At 37.5% G+C, this 20,977-nt stretch overlaps 1 protein-coding gene across 5 annotated transcripts in view; it reads left to right on the top strand.

The window, feature by feature from the left end:
- The window catches only part of HIBCH (3-hydroxyisobutyryl-CoA hydrolase), a 97,222-nt gene that overhangs the window by 57,501 nt on the left and 18,744 nt on the right, over nt 1-20,977 (top strand). For all 5 annotated transcript variants that reach the window (XM_014837569.3, XM_070508243.1, XM_070508244.1 and 2 more), the window contains 3 exons: nt 7,704-7,782; nt 15,655-15,800; nt 17,762-17,848. In XM_014837569.3, coding sequence (XP_014693055.1) covers nt 7,704-7,782; nt 15,655-15,800; nt 17,762-17,848 — 312 coding nt within the window. The remainder of the gene's footprint in view (nt 1-7,703; nt 7,783-15,654; nt 15,801-17,761; nt 17,849-20,977) is intronic.

Here is a 20,977-nt window from a genome sequence, read left to right as displayed (position 1 = left end):
TGCTCATCAGGCCATGCTGAGGTGGCGTCCCACATGCCACAACTAGGACCTACAACTAGAATACACAACTATGGGGCTTTGGGGAGAAGAAGAAGAAAAAAAAAAGATTGGCAACAGTTGTTAGCTCAGGTGCCAATCTTTAAAAAAAAAAAAAAAGTCAGAGGGCTTGAGACACCGTAAAATATAAGGCACAGAAGGGTTAGATGTAAAAGAATAGAAGAAGATACCAACACTAACTAAAAGAAAGCTGATGCAGCTATTTTAATATCAAATGAAGGTACATTTTATGGCGAAAACTTTTACTTGATATAGAAGGACCTTTTATAGAGTTATAAAATGGTTAGATATAACCAATATAAATTTATTTTTTTGTTGTTTTTTCTCCTTAAAGCCTCAGTACATAGTTGTATATCCTAGTTGTAAGTCCTTCTTTTTTTTTTATTTTAAAGATTTTATTTTTCCTTTTTTTCCCCAAAGCCCCACCCAGGTATATAGTTGTATATTTTTAGTTGTGGGTCCTTCTAGTTGTGGCATGTGGGACATCGCCTCAGCATGGCCTGATGAGCGGTACCATGTCTGCGCCCAGGATCTGAACCGGTGAAACCCTGGGCCGCCGAAGTGGAGCATGCGAACTTAATCACTTGGGCACCTTCTGTTTTTTCTATGTGGGACTTGCCTCAGGATGGCTTGATGAGTGGTGCTACATCCTTGCCTAGAATCCGAACCAGCCTACCCCAGCTGCCAAAGCGGAGCAATCGAACTTAACCCCTATGCCACTGGGCCAGCCCCTAACCAATCTAAATTTATATGTCCTATGAATCTGTTTTTGTTGTGTATTGTTTCTCTTTGATTTTAGTCATGTGGTCTTTTCTTATATGTTGGATAATTTCTAATTGAATGCTAGTTATTTCTAATTGAGTTATTTCTACTTGAGTATTATTTGAGCCCTAGGATGACATTATCTTCCTCCAAGGAAGATGTACTTTTGTTTCTAGTAGGTGTCTAGACTAAGGGCACCTTAAACTGCAATTTTAGATCATCTCAATCTAGTCAGGAATAGGAGAATTTGAAGCTTAGCTTCACTCCAAGTGGGAGCTGGTCTGAATCCAGGCCACTCTAATTCCAAGGATGTAGCATATAGGGGCCCAATTTGATAAGCCCTAAATTCCAATTTTTGTTTAATCTGTTGAAAACTCTGTTCAGTTTTTCACCCTCTTAAAATCACTGAGATCAGATTCCGAAAATAATTTTATTGACTGTAGTCAACTCTAGAAAGATATTTTATAAATACTTAATCTGAAACTCTCAGTTTATAACTGAATATGAAGCTGAACTGAATTATTTGATGAGTTCCATAGCATACAGTATGACACTAGTACTGAAACTGAGAAACCATGGGAATGAACTTCTTCCTATATGAAATAACTCTACTGGTGTGATATTTTCTAACATTTAAAAATGTTTTATCTTGCAAAAAAGTGGGAGCCCTAAAAAGGGAGATAGACAGAACCACAATCCTAGGAGATTTGAGCATATTTCTTTCAATAACAGGTGAAACAGAGACATAGGATATGTACATATAACACATGTGTGTGCACATGATTTAAACGTCCAATAAACGATCCAGTTAACATGTATTCAGTAACTGCAGATTTCATGTTCATTTTATGTGTGCATGGAACATTTTCCAAAATTGTCCATAGAATTAGTCTCAATGTATTTCAAAGGATTAACCTTACAGACTGTGTTCTCTGTCCCCAGTGGAATTAAGTTAGCAATCAATAATAGAAAACTAGAAAATCCTGAATGTTTGGAACATATGCTTATGCCACACCTTGAGGGTAGAGAAGGATTACTTAAATAGTACCCTGAATGAACCACAGACAAAAATAACAAAGTAGGCTGCATTAAAGTTAAGAATTTCTGTCCATTCCAAGATATCATTAAGAGAGAGAAAAAGTAAATGACAGACTGAAAAAAGGTATTTGGAATACATATATCTGACAAAGGAATCTTATCCAGAATGTATAAAGAATTTCTGCCAATCAATAAGAAAATCCAATGGAAAAATGAGCAGTGGAGTAGAATAGACATTTCCAAAGAGGATATCCAGATAGCCAGTAAACATGACAAAGCACTCAACTGTTTTAATCATCAAGGAAATGCAAATTGAAACCACAAGGAGATACTAACTCATACTCATTAGGATGGCTAAAATGTGAAAGACAGTTTCAAGTATTGGTGAGGATATGGAATAACAAATTCATATGTTGCTGGTGGAGTAGAAATTCGTACTACTGCTTTGGAAAACTGTTGGATATTATCTTTTAAAATTGACTGAATCAGTACTCTTTGACCCAGCAATTTTACTCCCTGATATATACCCAACCAAAATGTATACACTTATGCACCAAAAGATATGCATAAGAGTGGCCATTGACTCATTATTTGCAAAGCCCAAAACTAGAAAAATCTAATTAACTATTTACAGTAGAATGGATTAATAAATTGTTGTTTATTCATACAAAGGAATGCTATACAATGAAAAAAATTACTGTTACAACAGCATGAATGAATCTCACAAACATAATGTTGACTGAAAGAAGTCAGATAAAAAATATGTACTCTATGATTCCATTTATATCTAGATCATAACTAGAAGAAATTAATCTTAATTTGTTAAAAGTCAGGATAGTAGTTACCTGAAGGATGGAGGGAGTTGTGACTGATAGGGTGTATAAAGGTATTTCTGATAATTTTTATCTGGGTTTTGGTTACATGGCATGTTCATTTGGGGATAACTGACTGGATCTGTATACTTAGTATTTGTTAGTTTGTGTACTTTTGAATGTCTATTATATGCCAATTAAGAAAGAATAAAAATAGAAAAAAAGCCAGTGCAGCTGACTGTAGTGAAAGTGGGGAAGGCAGGCAATAGTAGACCATACTATCAGTGATAGAGAGTGATCAGATCGGGCAGGGTCTTATCAGCCATGATGAAACGTTTCGGTAATATTTTAATGTGATGAGAAGTCATTGGAGAAATTTGGGCAGGAGAATGACATGAACTGATTTACATTTAGTAGGCTTACTTGGCTGCTGTGTAGAGAATGGATTGTGGCAAGAACAAAAGCAAGAGGAACTAGTCCAGGCAAGAGATGATAGTGGCTTCAGCTAGTAATGGTGGAGATGGTGAAAAGTGACCCAATCCAGGATATCTTTTGAAGTTAGAGCTGTTAAGACAGGTTCATAGATTAGATTTGAGGTCAGAAAGAAAGAGGTTGCTGCTGAGATTGTTGTCCTAAGCCCCTGGATGAATGATGGTGCTATTTACTGAGATGGAAAAGACTGAGGGAGCAGCATGGTTAAGGAGAAATCAAGAGATTTACTTCTGATGTTTGAAGGTTGAGATACATATTAGACATCCCAGTGGAGATGTTAAATAGACAACTAGGTATAAAGTCTAGAGAAATCAGAAATGGGGAAATGATTTGAGCCAGTAGTGTTATAGATAGTGCTTAAAATCCTGGGGCTCTTGGAAGAGATCACTTAGAGAATGAATGTAGAAAGAATAGTGGAGATGAAGTGGAGTAGAGGGATAACATCTCATCATTGGGGCAGGTCAACATTGTGATGACGGGGAAAGAGAAAGAGCTGCTAGAGAGAGAGAAGGAAAACCAGGAGAGTATGGCGTCTCAAAGCCAAGTGAAGTTGCCTGAAGTAGGGAGTGAGCAGCTCTGTCCAGTGCTGGTGAGATATCCAATTAGATGAAAAATGAGATTGACTACTGTGCTTGGTAGGATGCAGAGAGAGTATTTGAGGAGAGTTAGGAATTGGAATAAAGTATCACATTTGGGGAGTAAATCTGTACAACCATTAGTTACCCCAATGTACAATGTACAAAAACTTGAAGACTTTGAAGCCTTTTTAGTCTAGCAAAGGAGTACCAGCTAAGATTAATGGTTAAATAGAATATAAATAGAATGTAAATTTTGGAAGTTTCGGGGGGACTTCTTGCAAGCAACCTATAATGGATTCTTTTGTGTAAGTTACGAAAAGTAGATATGAATCTGCCATGAGGGTGCTACACCCCTTTCAACATGGATCAGCCTTTATCTCCAAGTCAGGTGGCTTAATAAAAGTCTTTTTAAATTGACTCTTAATATATTTGTGTCAATGGTCTCATATTCTGAAAGCTTTGCTTTAATAGCTTCGTAATAAAATCTTGAAGTCTTTGATTTCATTCATTTTATCAGCCATGGCTGAAACAAAATATAATACAAAATAAAAGTGTAACACAAAAATAAATGCAAAATAACTGAATCAATGACTACAGGATCTATAGTTTCTGCATGAAAGAATATGAGGCTTATAAATTTCTTTTTAAGGTAGAGTTCAGAAGGTAGAGAGGGTCCTCTAGAGAAGTTGGGCTGTTTGGTGGCTCTTTTGCAAAGAAATGAGAGTCCCAGAAGGTAAAATGGGAATGGCTAGTCAGGCAGAGCAATGTTAGGAAGAAAAAGCACAGAGCATTATTGGGATGAATATATACTAGAGGCCAAATGACTAAAGTGGCTCGTATTGTGTGCTGCTGAAGCATGACAGGGTATACGTCTGGGTCTAATCAAAAATGTGGTGAAGAGACTTCCTTTAAATTGAAAAGAACAGAGAGTGACTCCTACAGATCCAGAAAAGAGAATGGAGTAGTTATTAAACAAGTGCAGGGATCAAATAGAAATCCAAAGACATAACCACAGCATTGCTGTCTTCCTGGAAACTCGCCTGAAAGTGTGCACTTAAGGCAAATTTAATTACTGTGTTTCTTGTTCTGTCTCTCTATCTCTGCTGCTGCGTTTTGTATGTTTCCTCTGTTCTCTATGTTGTATAGGCTGCATGCAGCCTTCTCAGCTTTTTGGTTGTTACCTCATATAATTTCAGCTTTCTCTTGGCTGTCACGTCTTCTTCAGTTCAAACTTCAAGTGACCTTTAAGCTTCTTTGGCTGTCATCGGACTCACAGTTGCCCACTGTGTTTTAGTTTAAATACCTAAGAGTAAGAATCTCGTCTACTGCACTTTTCTTCCCCCTTTTCTCCCTAGGCCGTAGAGTTCTAGTTAGCCTCAATTGGCTTCCCGTGGGTCTGATGCCCATCCCTGGTTCAGCCACTGCTGGGAGATGGGCAAAGTCTCTGGACAGAGCAGATTCCTATAAAGGGCAGTGATGGGACAGGCAGTGGCTTTCTCTACTCTGTCTTCCTCACTTTAAAATTATATGATTAATTGAAATTGTAAAGGCTTGGGATCTTGGAGGACTGCCACAAAGGTCCTGTGGCTAGTAGAATGAGCATGGGAAGAGTGGTGGGAGATGAAGTTAGAGAGGTAGCTTGGGCAATATTAGGTAGAGCCTTGCAGGCTGTGGAATAACTTTGATGTGTGTGTGTGTGTGTCAGATAAATATCTGCATTTGTGCAACTACGCATTACAGATACATATGGGAAAAAAATCTGAAAGTATATACCTTTATTACATACCAAATTAATAGCTGTGTATCTCTGGGGAGAGATGAGACTCAAATTGGGTGTTGTGGTCAGACTTTACCTTTTATATGTAAATATTTAATCAAGGGGAATATAGTCAAGTGCTGATTGTGGAATTCATAGTTAATTAAAAGAGGTAGGAGGCAATAACCAGAGGAGTAAGGTTGAGGCAGCTAGCCCTAGTCGTCTGTTGGTTAGGATTCAGCACTCTCACCATCATGGCCCGGGTTTGTTTTCTAGTCAAGGAACCATACCACTTGTCTGTTGGTTGTCATACTGTGGTGGCTGTGTGTTGTGATGCTGAAAGCTATGCCACTGGCATTTCAGATACCAGCAGGGTCACCCATGGTGTGCAGGTTTCAGCAGAGCTTCCAGACTAAGACTAGGAGGAATGATCCGTCCACTCCTGAAAAAATGAGCCACGAAAACCCTGTGAAGAGCAACAGAGTACATGGCACGTATAGTGCAGAAGGTGAAAGGATGGTACAAAAAGACCTGGCAGGGTTCTGGTTCAGTTACACAGGGTTGCTAGGAGTCAGAATCGACTTGATGGTACTAACAAAAACAAATAGTTGAGTCAGGATCAGTCAATGAGGCCTGGATATCTTACCTGCTTTGCAGCCCCAGATGGAGGCAGCTCTTCTGAGCCCTAGGACTCAAAAGAACATAGTCGGGGAACTGAGAATCCAGTCCAACTCTCTCTTAGCAAGACATTCCTGAACACTAATAACTTTGAGCTACAATGTGATAAACTAAAAGTGGAGAGTAGAATGTGAGGCATAGGCTCTTAAAATAATAACAAGAAATTATTAATAAAATTACTAATGTTTTATTTTTATTAAAATTTGTAAGATTTCATATCATCTTGAAGTATATACAATCTAATTTGGGTTAATATTATCAGTTGACTGTGTCCTAAAAGAATACCTATACCATGATGGTATTTCTTGTACAGAGTATTAAATATTGTAGATTTAACTTATAAATGCTAATACCAAAGGATGTAGGTAGTGACTGAAGAATTTTATTCACTTCCATGTTTATTTACATAGTCTTTTAAAATTTAAGCTTAGCCTATAGAACATAAAATTTATAAGAAATTACATGTGTTTTTGAGTATTTTGTTAGAAGCTTTCAAAGTTTCAGGAACTTTTAAATGGCTGAACTGAGTGTGAAAACACTTAACGATTTGAGGAAATAATAGTGAAAAATTAGAAGAATCAAATAGAAATGAAGCCCTTTCTATTTAGCTAACACTTATAGGACTCTTAAGTGCCTGACATTATTCCAAATACTTTGTTTTAACTCTGTGATGTCAAAGATAGAATATACTTGTTAAAAAGGATTAAGAATGAGAACTAAAACAATCTAGTAGAAGTTCTGAGTAATGCGAAAGAATATAATGTAGGAAATGTATGTTACAATGTGAGCTCTGACATAAACTTGGATACTTTGTCATCACGTGGATACCTGTTATTTCCTTTTATTCAAATATGTCTGTTTATTCAAATATGTTTACTCAAAGATGACTGTTAAGTGTGCCCTTTTTAATGACATTCAACAAGTCAGAGAGGCTTTCAACCAAATCTTTTTATTTTTAGAAAATAGAAATTTTTATTTCTAATACTTGTTATTTCTAAAACTTGTTTAGTAACCAGTTTTTTAAGAGTTATGTAGTGGGCCCCATTAAATGTTTATCTGAGAAAAATGATGTTGCTAATTTTATTTGATGAAATGTGTGAATAAATAAAATGCATTAAAATTCTATTTAAAGCTACCGAAATTCACTAGAATAACTTTTTTGTGCCTTTTTGATGATTGATTCCACTAACAACAACACTCAGTGGTTCTGGGAGCAGTCAGTATTCTGTAATTCTGCAGCTAGTTTGAAACGAGAGGGAATTGGGGAAGAGGTCATGAAGCATAACACGGAACTGAATGAAAACATCTTAGCTAAAACAAATCTATTCCAGATTTCAGGGATACCCATATGTTTTTTGGCCAGTAACTTCTGAAATTGTGCGGTTTAGCGTTTCCCTCCAGTCTTATCTCCTGAAAGAAATTCTTGTGGAATATAAAGATAATTTACTTAGTTTATAATGTTTCTGGGTGTGTAATTTTGCTTTTACTTCTTACAGTAATTTTAAACACGTTTTTGCCTTATTTCTCTAGGGAGTTGGTGTCTCAGTTCATGGGCAGTTCCGAGTGGCTACTGAAAAGTCTCTTTTTGCAATGCCAGAAACAGCAATAGGTAAAACTCAGAATTTTTCCTAATTACTTTTAGAATCATCTTCTTTTGATACATTTCAGATTACATTGTTGCTGGAGGAATTGACAGAATCTTATGTGAGATACGGCAATGAAAGAACATTTAAAGAGGAATTAGAATAGGAAGATATCTAAAGTTTATATTAGCTCAATAATTGTATCTTAAACTCAAAAGCAAGAATATTTAACTGGAGACCCTAGTTAATTTTAGATAAAGGATTATTAGGGGAAATATTCTTGCATTCAGATCTATGATCCGTTTTGAATTAATTTTTGAATATGGTGTGAGGTATGGATCAAAGGTATAGAACAAAGTTTATTTTGCATTTTGAGGTCAACAGTTGTTTCCACACCATTTTTTTTTATTGCAGTAACATTGGATTATAACATTATATAGCTTTCAGATGTACATCATAATATATTTCAAATTCTGTGTAGATTACATCATCTTCACCACCCAAAGACTAATTACAATCCATCACCACATGTGTACCTAATCTCCCATTTTGCCCTGCCCCCTTCCCCTATGGTAACCACCAATGCAATCTCTGTTGCTGTGTGTGTGTGTTGTTTTTATCTTCTACTTATAAGTGAGATCAGATGGTATTTGACTATTTCCCTCTCACTAATTTCACTCAGCATAATACCCTCAAGGTCCATCCATGTTGTCACAAATGGCTAGATTTCATCATTTCTTATGGCTGAGTAGTATTCCATTATGTATATATGTCACATCTTCTTTATTCGTTCGTCCCTTGATGGGCACCTAGGTTGCTTCAAGTCTTGGCTATTGTTTTCCACACCAGTTTTTGACAAAGCTGTTGTTTCTCCACTGACTGCCTTTGATCTTAGTGCCAACACCACGCTGTCTTGATTCCTGTTGCTTTATAGTAAGTTTTAAAATCAGGTAGTGATAATCCTCCAATTTTTATCTTTTTTATCCCCAAGTTGTTTTGGCTATACAGATCCTTTGTATTTCTATATAAATTTTGGAGTGAATTTGTCAATTTTAACAAAAATGCTGCTAGGATCTTGATTTGGATTGACTAGAATTTATCAATTTAGAATTGACATCTTAACAATATTGAGTCTTCAGACCTATGAGCAAGGTATCTCTCTCCATTTATTTAGGTCTTCTTTAATTTCTTTAAGCCAGCTTTTATAGTTTTCAGTGTATAAGTCTTACATATCCTTTGTCAGATTTATCCTTAAGTATTTCATATTACTCGATGCTATTGTAGGGGAGGAAGACATTTCCTCTACCCAAATGTGGATTCGTCTGGCCAGAAAACAAATTAAATTCACATGAGACAGAATAGCAGGAGAAAATTAAACAAAGCTTTATAACATGTATACATGGGAGAGGTCAGGCAAGCTGAGCAACTCGCCAAAATGGCCAAAACCACCACTTAAATATCTAAAGACAAAGGAGGATCTTTAGGGTGGAGGGGGAGTCGATCGTGGGAGATTACCACACAAGTACAGTAAACAAAATGCAGATTTAAGTCCTTGCCTTTGGCATTGATTAAGAGTTTCTAGAGACAAGGTCATCTCCCCTTCTTCCTGGTACAGAGGGAGATATCTTTACAGATGGAGAGTTCCTTTACAATGTAAATGTCTCTTACAAAGGGTAAGTAAATTCTACTTTTCAGTTGCTTTCCTGTCTGCAAAGTAACTAGCCTCAAATAATCATCATGCCAAAGAGACATATCTTGGGGTGGCCAATTCCAGTTCCCACACTATTGTAAATGATATTTCTAAAAAGTTCAGTTCTGATTGTTACCAATTGTTTTATGTGGTTTCAGCCTGTTGATAGTAATGCTATAACTAGAAATGCCTGAGGACACTCACCTGGCCCCCCCCCCCCCCCCCCCCCCCCGTGAGCATCCCACAGACATCTTCCTCTTCAAAACAACATTACAACTGGACCGACCGTTTTACTTATGATTGCAAGAGGCTCTTCAGCAAAAACCGTTAGGAAACTTTGAAGAAAAAAAGAGTTTATTTATTATTTACAAGCACTGGAGCATATAAACCACACAGCTGGGTCTTGGGTAGAGAGAGTGTAGGTGAGCATGGGCCTGGGGTTCTGCTTTTATTGGGGTCAGAGGGTGGGGAGTCTAGGGTTTCATGGGCTCAGTCTTTATTGGTGAATTTAAAACATAAGAGCAGGAATTTGCAGCATGGGGAAGAGAAAAAAGTAGCCCAAATGGTCAGTTATTGAAATCAACAAAGATCTCTAAAACAGGAGGCTCAGTGCAGGGAGGCTGGCGGGCTCTTCATCTAGTCCTGTGGCTGGCAATGTGTTTGAGATAGCCCTCTTTGAAGTGGATGCTTCTTTGAAATGGATGCCTTGATAATCAAAGCTCAAGTTATGCAGGCACTTACAAAAAGAAAAGCCACCTGTCACTCAGGCCTTACACTACATCAATATATAGAAATATAATTGATTTTTGCATTGACTTTGTAGCCTGCAAACTTTCTAAACTTATTAGTTCTTTAGATTTTTTTTTTATGCATTGCATTGGATTTTCTAAATGGATAATTATGTCATTTACAAATAAAGTCAGTTTTACTTTTTCCTTTCCAATCTGGGTGCCTTTTTTTCTTTTTCTTGCCTTTTTACACTGGGTAGAACCTCTAATACAATGTTGAATGGAAAGGTTGAGAGTGGACATTTTTGCCTTGTTCTTGATTTTAGAGGAAAACATTCAGTCCTTCACCACTCAAGTATGTTACGTGTAGTGTTTTTAATAGATGTCCTTTATCAGGATGAGGAAGTTTTCTTCTCTTCCTAAATTACCCAGGGTTTTTATTAGGAAGGGATTTTTGATTTTGTCAGTTTTTTTCGTGCATCTATTGAGATGATCATTGGTTTTTGTTTTTTCGTTTGTTAATGGTGAATTACTTTGATTGGTTTTTCAACATTAAACTAACCCTGCATTGCTAGGATAAATCTTACTCTGGTATGATATGTTATACTTATTTATATTATTGGGTTTGATATACTAAAATTTTATTTAGAACTTTTGCATCTGTGTTCATGAGGGATATTGGTCTATGGTTTTCTTGGAACATCCTACCTTCATTTTGGAAGGCAGCTATGCTCACCACTATAGCACCAATGCCACTCCTTACTTCATTTTCTGGAAGAGTTTGTGTAGAATTGGTATCATTTTTTCTGTTTGTAGAATTTACCGGTGAGGCCATTTGGGCATAGAGTTTTCTTTGTGGGAAGGTTTTTAACTACAAATTCAAATTCTTTAATGGATGTAGGGCTATTCAAGTTATCGATTTCTTCTTCACAACATTATTTTTTCTTGCATAAGCTTGGGTCTTTTAAGGAATTTTTCACTTTATTAGCATAAAGTTGTTCATAATATTCCTTTATTATCTTTTAGTATCTGTAGAATCGGTAGGGACATCTGGCTCTCTCATTCTAGGTATTAGTAATTTGTGTCTTCTCTCTTTTTTTCTGATCAATCTAATTAGAAGTTTATTGATTTTATTGATCTCAAAAAAAGAGTTTTTTGGTTTCATTTATTTTCTGTTTTATTGATTCCTGCCCTGATTTTTATTACTTCCTTTCTTCTTCTTCCTTTAGGTTTTATCTCCTCCTCTTTCTTTAGTCTCCTAAGGTGAAAGCTGAGGTCACTGATTTAAGACTTGGGTATAGGATTCTGTTCTATTCTGATTTTTAAATTTCAGTCCTTTAAAAATGTGTCTACACTGTCTGCTCATTTACATTGTTTCTTGTGAGAAATCTCTCATCTTTCCTTATCTTTGTTCCTCTGTATCTTTTTATTTTCTCTGGCTGCTCTTAAGAGTTTCTACTGATCACTTGTTGTGGGTTAAATGGCTGTGATGTGCCTTGGTGTTGTTTTCTTCATGTTTCTTATGCTTGTGTTTATTGAGCTACTTAGGTTTAATTTGACCTTATTTTTTCAAATATTTTTCTGTATGCCCACTCCCTTTTCAGAAACTCCATTTAAATTTACGTTAGGCTCACTCATGCATTGTTCATTCTTAAAAATTTTCTTTTTTTCATTTTAGATAGTTTCTGTTCCTCTGTCTTTAAGTTCACTAATCTTTTCTTTGACAAAGTCTAATCTGCCCTTAATCCCGTTCAGATATTTTTCAGTTTATACATTCATCTTAGTTTTCATCTATAGAAGTATCATTCGGGTCTTTTTTTTTTAATCATCCATGTTTCTACTTAACTTTTTGAACATATCTGTTTAATTATAACTGTGTGAATGTCCTTCATTGCTAATTCTTATGTTTTTGTTAGTTCTGGGTCCATTTTGATTGTTTTATCACTTCATTTTGGGTAATATTTTCCTGCTTTTTTAGATGCCTGGTAATTTTTGATTGGCTTCTAGATGTTATAAACTTGACCTTGTTGGATGCTGGATATTTTTGTATTCTTATAAATCTTCTTGAGCTTACTTCTGGGATGAAGTTAAGTTATTTGGAAACAGTTTGATCCTTTGAAGTCTTGAAAATTTCTTTTTAAGTGCAGGGTTGGAGTAGTGCTCAGGCCAGGACTAATTATTTTTTACTGCTGAAGTGAGCCCCTTTGTATTCTATTCAGTGCCCCATGAATCACGAGTTTTCCTAGTCTGACTTGTGGGAACAGGCACTATTCGCAGCCCTTGGCGGGGTCCCAGTACAGTTCTCTGTATTCTTTTCTTGTTGTTCTTTCTCTAGCCTCAGGTAGTTTCTTCATATACATGTGTTGATCAGTACCAAGCTGAATACTTGTAAGAGACCCACTGCAGATCTCCAGGGTTTTCTCTCTGTGCAGCTCTGTCCTCTGTGGTACTCTCTTCTGAGAATTCTAGCTGCCTTCATCTCCCTGGACTCTTAGCTTCATCCCCTCAAATCAAGGACTGTGCTAGGCCTGGAAATTCTTTCAAGGCATTAAATTGGAGCTCTTACAGGATTTATCTTACTTGTTTTCAGATATTCAGAGATCACTTTCCTTTATTGCCTGATGGTCCAGTATATTGAAAACCATTATTTTGTATATTGCATCTGTTTTTATACTTGTTTCAGGTTGGAGGGTAAGTCTGGTCCCTGTCACTCTATCTTGTCCAAAGCATAAATGTCCTGGTTGGTTACTTTAGATTAGATAGTTAAAGAGGCTCTCCAAGGAATTGTCCTTTAAGCTGGGATTTGAATGACAAGAAGGAGTAGCTTTATTAATATCTTAGAGTAGAATATTGTGGCATTAAGAAAAGTTAGTCCAAAGACTCTAAAGTAAGAATGAGCTTCACCTGTTCAAGGAACCAAATAGAGGCAACTGTCTGAATCAGGGGCAGAAGTGATATACTATGGTCTTGAAGCGGTACATGGGGGCTCTCAAAGAGGTACACAGGGGCCTCTGGTGAAGAGCTTGGATTTCAACCTAAATACAATGAGAAACTGTGGGAGAGTTTAAAGCAAAGAGTGCGTGATCTGGTTTACGTTTTCTGGCTGCTTTGAGGAAAATGGATCATAGGGGTGTAAGAGTTGTAGCAGGAAGACTTGTTAGAAGGTCATTACGTTAATGTAGAGCTGTGCTGTCTAATACTGTAGCCACTAGCCACATATAGCTATTTAAATATTAATTAATTAAATTTAAATAAAATAAATTCAGTCACACCAGCCATATTTCAAGTGTTTAATAGCCACCCATGGCCAGTGGCTACCTTATTGGACAACATAGATTATAGAACATTTTCATCAAGACAGAAAATTCTATTGGATAGCACAGGTATTGAGAGAGGATTTTGACTTGTAGTAGTGTGGAGGTATAGAATTGGAATAGAGTGGATAGTTTTGAAAGATGTTTTAGAGTTCACAGGCTTTCTGATGTGATGAATCAGGAATAACTCCAAGATGTTGAGCTTGTGTTACTGGGTGGATGAGGCCAGTTAGGGAAGAAGTATTGTAGTTGGAGGGTGGGAATCAAGAGTTGTGTTTTTGCCATGTTATATCTGACTTGCTTATTATACATGTGGTTATGTCTAGAATGCAGATCTAAGAGTTGAGTATTCAAGGGAAAAGGCATAACTAGATATATAGATTTGAGAGCATATTAGTCTGCTACAGCTGCTATAACAAAATAGTGCAGACTGGGTGGCTTAATCAACATTTATTTCTTGTAGTTCTGGAGCTGAAAGCCCAAGATCAAGGTATTGGCAGGTTTGGTTCCACCTGAGGCCTCCCTCCTTGGCTTGTAGACAGCTGCCTTCTTGTTCTTCTGTGTGTGTCCCTGGTTTCTATTCCTTTTCCTGTAAGGACACTTGTCATATTGAATTAGGCCCCCACTCGTATAACCTTCTTTAACCTTATTTGCCTCTTTAGAGGTCTCATCTCCAAATTGTCACATTGTGGGTTAGGGCTTCAGCTTAAGAATTTTTGGGGGGATACAATTCAGTCCAAAACAGGGACTAATAAGCATATAGATGTTATCTAAAGCCATAAGAGCTAAGGAAATGCATGTATAGGGAGGAGGGGATACTCTAAGAACAAGCCCAGGCACAACAGCATGTAGAGGTCAAACAAAAGAAATGGAACCAGCAAGGGGGACTGGAAAGAAGCAGCCATTGAGGCAGGGAGCAAAAAGAGAGAATATGGTGCCCTGGGAAAGATGAAAGTGTTTCAGGATTGAGGGTGTTTTCACTTGTTGGAGTATTGCTGAGGCTCTGGGGCAGGTAGGCACGTAGGATGTTGGGAATAGTTGGGGGCCTTGAAGAGTTTGATTAAGGTATTGGTTTTAATGTAAAAGAAATGGGCAGTCATGGAAGAGTTTTAAGCAGTAGAATGGCTTGTGTTATTAAAAAGATCACTCTGGCTATCGTATGGAGAACCGTTTGGAGGAGGAATCAACAGGACATAGTCACTGTTGGGGGCTCAAGGGGTGGTACGAGAGAAGATGTTGAGGCTAGATTGGTTGCACCCTTTATTGGTGTGGGTGACCCCCTAGATGGGGATGATGGCAGTAGGGGGAGGTCATGAATTCAACTTAGACCTATCTTATTTGGGGTGCTAAGAGAGATTTCTGTTTACAGCAGTATGCTGCCAGTTCTTTCGAGTTTCGAAGTAGAACTGGAAAGGATTTGAATTCTTGTGTTTTTATCTAAACTTAATTAAATGAAGCAGTCTTAGAAAAGATAGGGATTATAAAACTAGAGGGTCACAGTTGTTTAAGGAGTTCTTAAACACTAGAAAGTAGTGTACTGGCAAGTATTTGCATATATGCTGTTTTCAGTTATTACCTGTGGAGGGAATAAGGGAACTTAAAAAATGCTGATGGTTAAGAAGAGTAAATGCAAGCAAGTGATTTTATAAGGTATAAACTTGTTTGTTTAGTAGGACTAATGGTTATTGCATCCCTTTAAATCTCGTGAATTTTAGCTAATTTGCTATTTGGAAAATGATTTAAATGGTAATAATCAGTTTTCATATAATAGCCTTAGATTATGTATATTTTTTCCTATGCTATCATTTGGGAAGCAAGTATTTTTCAATTTTTACCTGTTTCAGAGATTCTTAAAAAGTAAATTAGTGGTGAGAAAATTTAGGTAATATTTATTGATTACTTTTTATGTACAAAACATTTTGCCATCAAATACTTTAATGACTTCCGTAGACATGACACATGAAAATTTTAAGTACCCAAATTGTTAGCTTAATTTATAGCAAGTCTTTTGTGATATTGATTGCATTGTATAGTACTTAGTTTAATAATGTTTCTAACAGAGATTCAAACTCCAGAGAGAAATGAGTATCTGATCTAAAGTAAAGAGAATTATATTCATCTCTTTTATTTGAACCGTTGTTATCTCTTTTTGTTATTTAATTACAGGACTATTTCCTGATGTGGGTGGAGGTTATTTCTTGCCACGACTTCAAGGAAAACTTGGTTACTTCCTTGGATTAACAGGATTCAGGCTAAAAGGAAGAGATGTGTACACAGCAGGCATTGCCACGCACTTTGTAGATTCTGAAAAGGTAATTGCTTGGATGATTGCATTTTGTGTTGTTGGAATAACTCATATTGCACAGGGAGGCGTATGAGTGGTTGAGATCACAGGCTTTTGGTAGATGTGAATCTGAATCCTGGATCTACTGCTTGAAGCTGTGTGATCTTGGGGAAGGTGCTTAAGGTCGGCAGTCGGCAGTTTCCTTATATACAAAATGGAGATGATTGTATCTGGATTCAAGGCTGTTTGCCCAGCACCTTCAGTAAGTATTTTTTAATGAATAATTACAGTCTGGTTTTTTTGAAAAAAATTAATACCTATTTTAAGAAAGTCTAATATTTAAAAATCTAAATTTATATATAAAAAGATAGGCTTTTATTTTTTAAAGGCATTTTTTAAAGGTTCTCTTGGTTGTGAGTTTCCCTAGTGCATTTGTAAAATATACTCTTAAAAAACTTTTCATAAGGATGCCTGTGACAAGGAACAGCTGTTACTTATCTTTGTCTTTTTTTTTTTTTTAAACAGTGTAGCCAATTTTTCTTAGCACAGGATAGCATAGTGGCAAAGAACATGCAGCCAGCCAGCCTGGGTTTAAATCCTAGCTTGAATTTAGCGTGTTTTGCCCCCAGTCTTCCCATCTCCAAAAATGGGACCTGCAGTTTTACCATAGTAGTTGAAGCTCCTTGTGTTAAATGTAGTAGAAAACCCAATTTCAGGTACTTTTGCTTCAGAATTCCCAGCAAGAGGTTTGGGGTTTATTCTCCTTTGGCTGGCCTATATCACCCCTGAGCTATGTGAGTGGGTGGAATACACTGACAAGCCTATCCTAGCTAATGTGCTCTGTCCCTGGAACTGTGGGGTGAAGCCAGCTTCCCAGGAAGCACATGGATCTCCAAATGAATATCTGAACCTGGGGGGGGTGTGTTTTGAGATAGGAGAAGGAACATTAGAAAAATGTATGGAGTTTGTCCCCTTTACATTGTTATGAGGGCTTTCATCACATTTGCTTGAAGTTTCAAATCTTTCTCTGTGTTGTGGGCATCTTCAGCCACATTGAGTAGGTGGCTGTCTCATCCCTCCCTTGATGTAACAGGAAGCAAACATGGGCGCTCCATTATCTACTCTGGAGGGATACCTGTGGTTACAGTGGGATTTAGTTAAGCATGGGAGAGGAACTGATCCACACTCTTCTCCCCTCTTTGTCAGCTTGCCTAATATTTGTAGTGTGTAGCCTGCCATTCACAGGGCCTGTAGAGGATAATAAAAAGGAGTAATACACATTGGGGATGGGGCTAGAGATGGGTACTGAATAAATAACCATGTGTCTCATCTGACAGAGTGAAGTATGATAAATGTAAAAAAAGAATACAAAGAAAGTACTCACTGAATTGAAAGGAGTAAGAGCTTACTTACAAGAAAGGACTGGAAGTTTTTTCATAGAGATTGCAGCTCAGCTGCACCTTAAGATGAGTTTTGTCAGGAAAAGGCATTCTGGATAGAGGAAACATTTGATGAGCAAGCCCATAGGGGCAGGAAAGCATTAGCTATGTTTTGGAAATAGTAAAAAAGTCCTGTTTGCCTGAGCATAGGATAGGTGTGTGAGGGATATAGGTGGACAGTGAAGTGTGGCCATATTATAGAGCTGTGCATTGACTATGCTAGCCATTAGTCACATGTGGCAATTTTAGTTAATTAAAATAAAACTTATAATTCAGATCTTTGGTGCATTACATTTCAAGTGCACAATAGCCAGAGGGAAACAAATATGAATGTCTCTATTTCTCCTCTTTAGTCCCTTCCATCTTTATCCATTCCTTGCAAAGCACCATTTGCTGTGTAGGAATGTGTGCACATTCATCCTCAGTGAAAATTTTCTTCACTGACTCAGCTGAAGAGAACACATGATAATTTTAAGACAGAGATTTTAAAAAAGAATATAAGATTTCTAAAAAGAAAATTTGTTTTTCCTTTTCTTCCCCCCCCCTTTAGTTGGACACGTTAGAAGAAGATTTATCAGCCCTGAAGGCTCCTTCAAGTGAAAATGTTGCAGATGTCTTAGAAACTTACCATACAAAGGTAATCTTGTGACTTTTCTAACCTCAGTTTTAATTCATGGGAAAGTGGAAATGATTGAAAACTTGGCAGTTGATGAATATTCTACTTAGTAGATGTAAATAAATGTACTGGGATTTATTTACTTTAAAGCTTGATGGGGAGGATCAGTGCTTCACAGTGGTTAGGATTCAAGAAGACTTCTGTGCAGCTGCACAGCTTGTCTTCTCACTGCTGCTGAACTTCAGTGCGTAGCCTTGTGATTGGCCTTTGGAAGGGCTTTTTATAACAGACTAGAACATTTCTGTGATGGAGGTTCAATGTTGATGCTATTTGTGCAGCTGCTAAAGTGAAACTCTGGTATGTATCTAAATATAATAATAAAGTTTATTGTAATGTTTACTTTTAATTCCTTACTTATGTTGCCTAACTTAAATTTTCTTTTAAGAGCAAAGAATCTATAAACATGCTGCATGATCTCTAGTTAAACATGGTGGGTTGAGTATATACTCCCTCCTAAAACCGCCCTAAAATTGTAATAAAGGAATAAAAAGGCATGAGTCCACAAAAACAGACAGAACAGAAGAGGAGACAGTGGCAGGCATGAGATGTCAATATTTTGGAAGCTTGAAAGCAGAAGGATGAGGGCAGCTACTTTAGACCTAAGAACACTGAAATCTTGTCCTTCAGTGGGAGAAGACAATAAGAAGTAAGTCGGTTCTTGCTGTAGACCCTTTTAAGGTACCAGGTCCTTCTGAAGACTAGGGGGTGGAGTAGGGCAGAAAAACGGGAAGATCTCTGCAAATTTTTATTAGGAGCAGATAGGCCTCCAAAAGTTCTCCTCCTGTAACAGCAGGTACCCTCTTATTCGCTGGCGGAAAAATAGAGTCTTACTTCTTAGACCAACTCAGACAGGCCTAGCTGACTGAGGGCAGGGGTAGGTGAGGTACTCTACTTAAAAGAGGCAAAGCATACTAAATGGGAAGACCTCTAGCCTCCTTCCCTAGTCAACTTCCAGAATCATTACATACCATCTGTCTTAGTCAGTTTGCGCAGCTATAAAAAACATACCATACACCGGGTAACTTAAACAACAGAAACTTATTTCTGACAGTTCTAGAGGCTGGGAAGTCGAAGATTAAGGTCCCGGCTGATTAGGTTCCTAGTGAGGGCTGTCTTCCTGGTTTGCAGATGGACGCCTTCTTGCTGTATCCTCACAAGGCCAAGAGAGAAAGTGAGCTCTCTCAGGTCTCTTCCTCTAAGGGCACTAATCCCATCACAATGCTTTACCCTCTTATGTAATTACCCCCAAAAGGCCCCACTTCCAGATACCATCACATTGGAGATTAGGGCTTCAACATGAATTTTGGGGAGGACACAAACATTCAGCTCCCTGTACCATCCTCCTCCCAAGCAATACATTAGAGGAAAAAGAAAAAACCTCCAGATACTGACATTCGAGGACCCCTACAATGAAACATCCAGGTCCTTGCCTGATCATCTTATCATGTATCAGATGATTGGCAATCTTAGAACTGCAATTGACATTACAGACAAAGCTTAATTTTAGTGCTTCACACAGGAAAACACGAATTGCCAGACATAAAAAAACAGAGATTGGTCAAAACAAAAAAGGCACTTGAAGGAAGCAATGTTGGGAGAAGAAGGAAACTTAAAAAACAACAACAACAACAAAAGCTTGTCTTCAGATCAGAGGAAAATATTTCGTCTATGAAATAAGAATGGATATTATAAAAAGAAGTAAGTAGTCAAAGAATAAAAAGAAATTTAAAGTATGATAGCAAAAGGGAAAAAAAGCCTGCAACCGATTAGATTAAAATTGATGGTTGGAGGAGACTCTAAGAGGACTAAAATGATGATAAGATTGAAAATGGAGAGAGAGGAAAATTAGAGATATTATTCTAGGAGGTCCAATATCTAGTTATTAGGAATTCGTAACAGAGAAGATGGGTTGAGGGGGGAGGAGTATTTAGAGAAATAGTGCAAAAAATTACCCTGAACTGAAGAACATGAGTACATATTGACAGGGTCCCTGAATGCTCAGTGCAATAAATATGAATACTGAGCATGTGAGGATTTCATCAAAACATTTGATAGTGTCTCATGTTGTCAAATTGGGTAAATATGGGGTGGATTATAGAGTATGGAGGTTGAAGGGCCTTACCAAAGAGTTCTGTTAAATGTGTAGTGTTAGTCTGTAGGTAAAGTCATCTTGGCCTTGTCTTATTCAGTATTTTTCTCAGTGATCTGGATGAGAATATTGACAGCATTTTGATTAAATTGATTTGAAAGTAAGAAAATAAATTAGGTAAAAGAATATGGATTAAAAAAACCCTTCACGTTTAGAGTGATCTGTTTAATAGTAACAGTGTGAAATTTAATAGATGGATGGAGAAAGCAGTCCTTGTATTTTCCTGTACTCTCACACTACTACTGCATTCACAGCACTTCTCACACCAGATATATGGGTTTTCCACACATGAAGCAATTCTCTGCAGCACCAACTTGGTGTCCTGAGACTCATTTCAATACAACTCTATCTGCCTGGAGTTAGCATTAGATTGATCCCACAACTTAAGGGCTCAGTCCCACAAGACTGACCCCACTTCAGATGCCAATCACAAGTTCCAGGTTGTCACCTGTATTTCTGACTGACCCGCTATAAAGCGGGGTTCTCATGACCCCCTCCTTGGATTTAATAATTTGCTAGAATGGCTCGCAGAACTCAGGGAGACACTTAATGTTTATTGGTTTATTATAAAGGATACAATAAAGGATGTGAACCAACAGCCTGATGAAGAGATACATAGGGCAAGGTCTCAAGCCTAGGAGCTTCTGTCCCCATGAAGTTGATGTCTACCACTCTCCCCATATGTGGATGTGTTCACCAATCCATGAAGCTCTCCAAACCCTATCCTTTTGGGTTTTTATGGAGGTATAGGCAAGATTTATCATAGGCATAATTGATTACGTCATTGACCATTGATGATTGAATTCAGTCTCCATCTTTTTTTCCCTCACTGGAGGTGGAGGGAGGGAGATGAGGAGGTGGAGGATGGGTTGATGGTGGGGAATGGGACTGAAGGTTGCAACCCTTTAATTATGTGGTTGGTTCCCTTGGCAACCAGCCCC

The sequence above is a fragment of the Equus asinus genome, chromosome 4 (genome assembly GCF_041296235.1).
Source record: "Equus asinus isolate D_3611 breed Donkey chromosome 4, EquAss-T2T_v2, whole genome shotgun sequence".
Lineage (NCBI taxonomy): Eukaryota > Metazoa > Chordata > Mammalia > Perissodactyla > Equidae > Equus > Equus asinus.
This window is presented reverse-complemented; position numbering and strand designations above follow the sequence as displayed.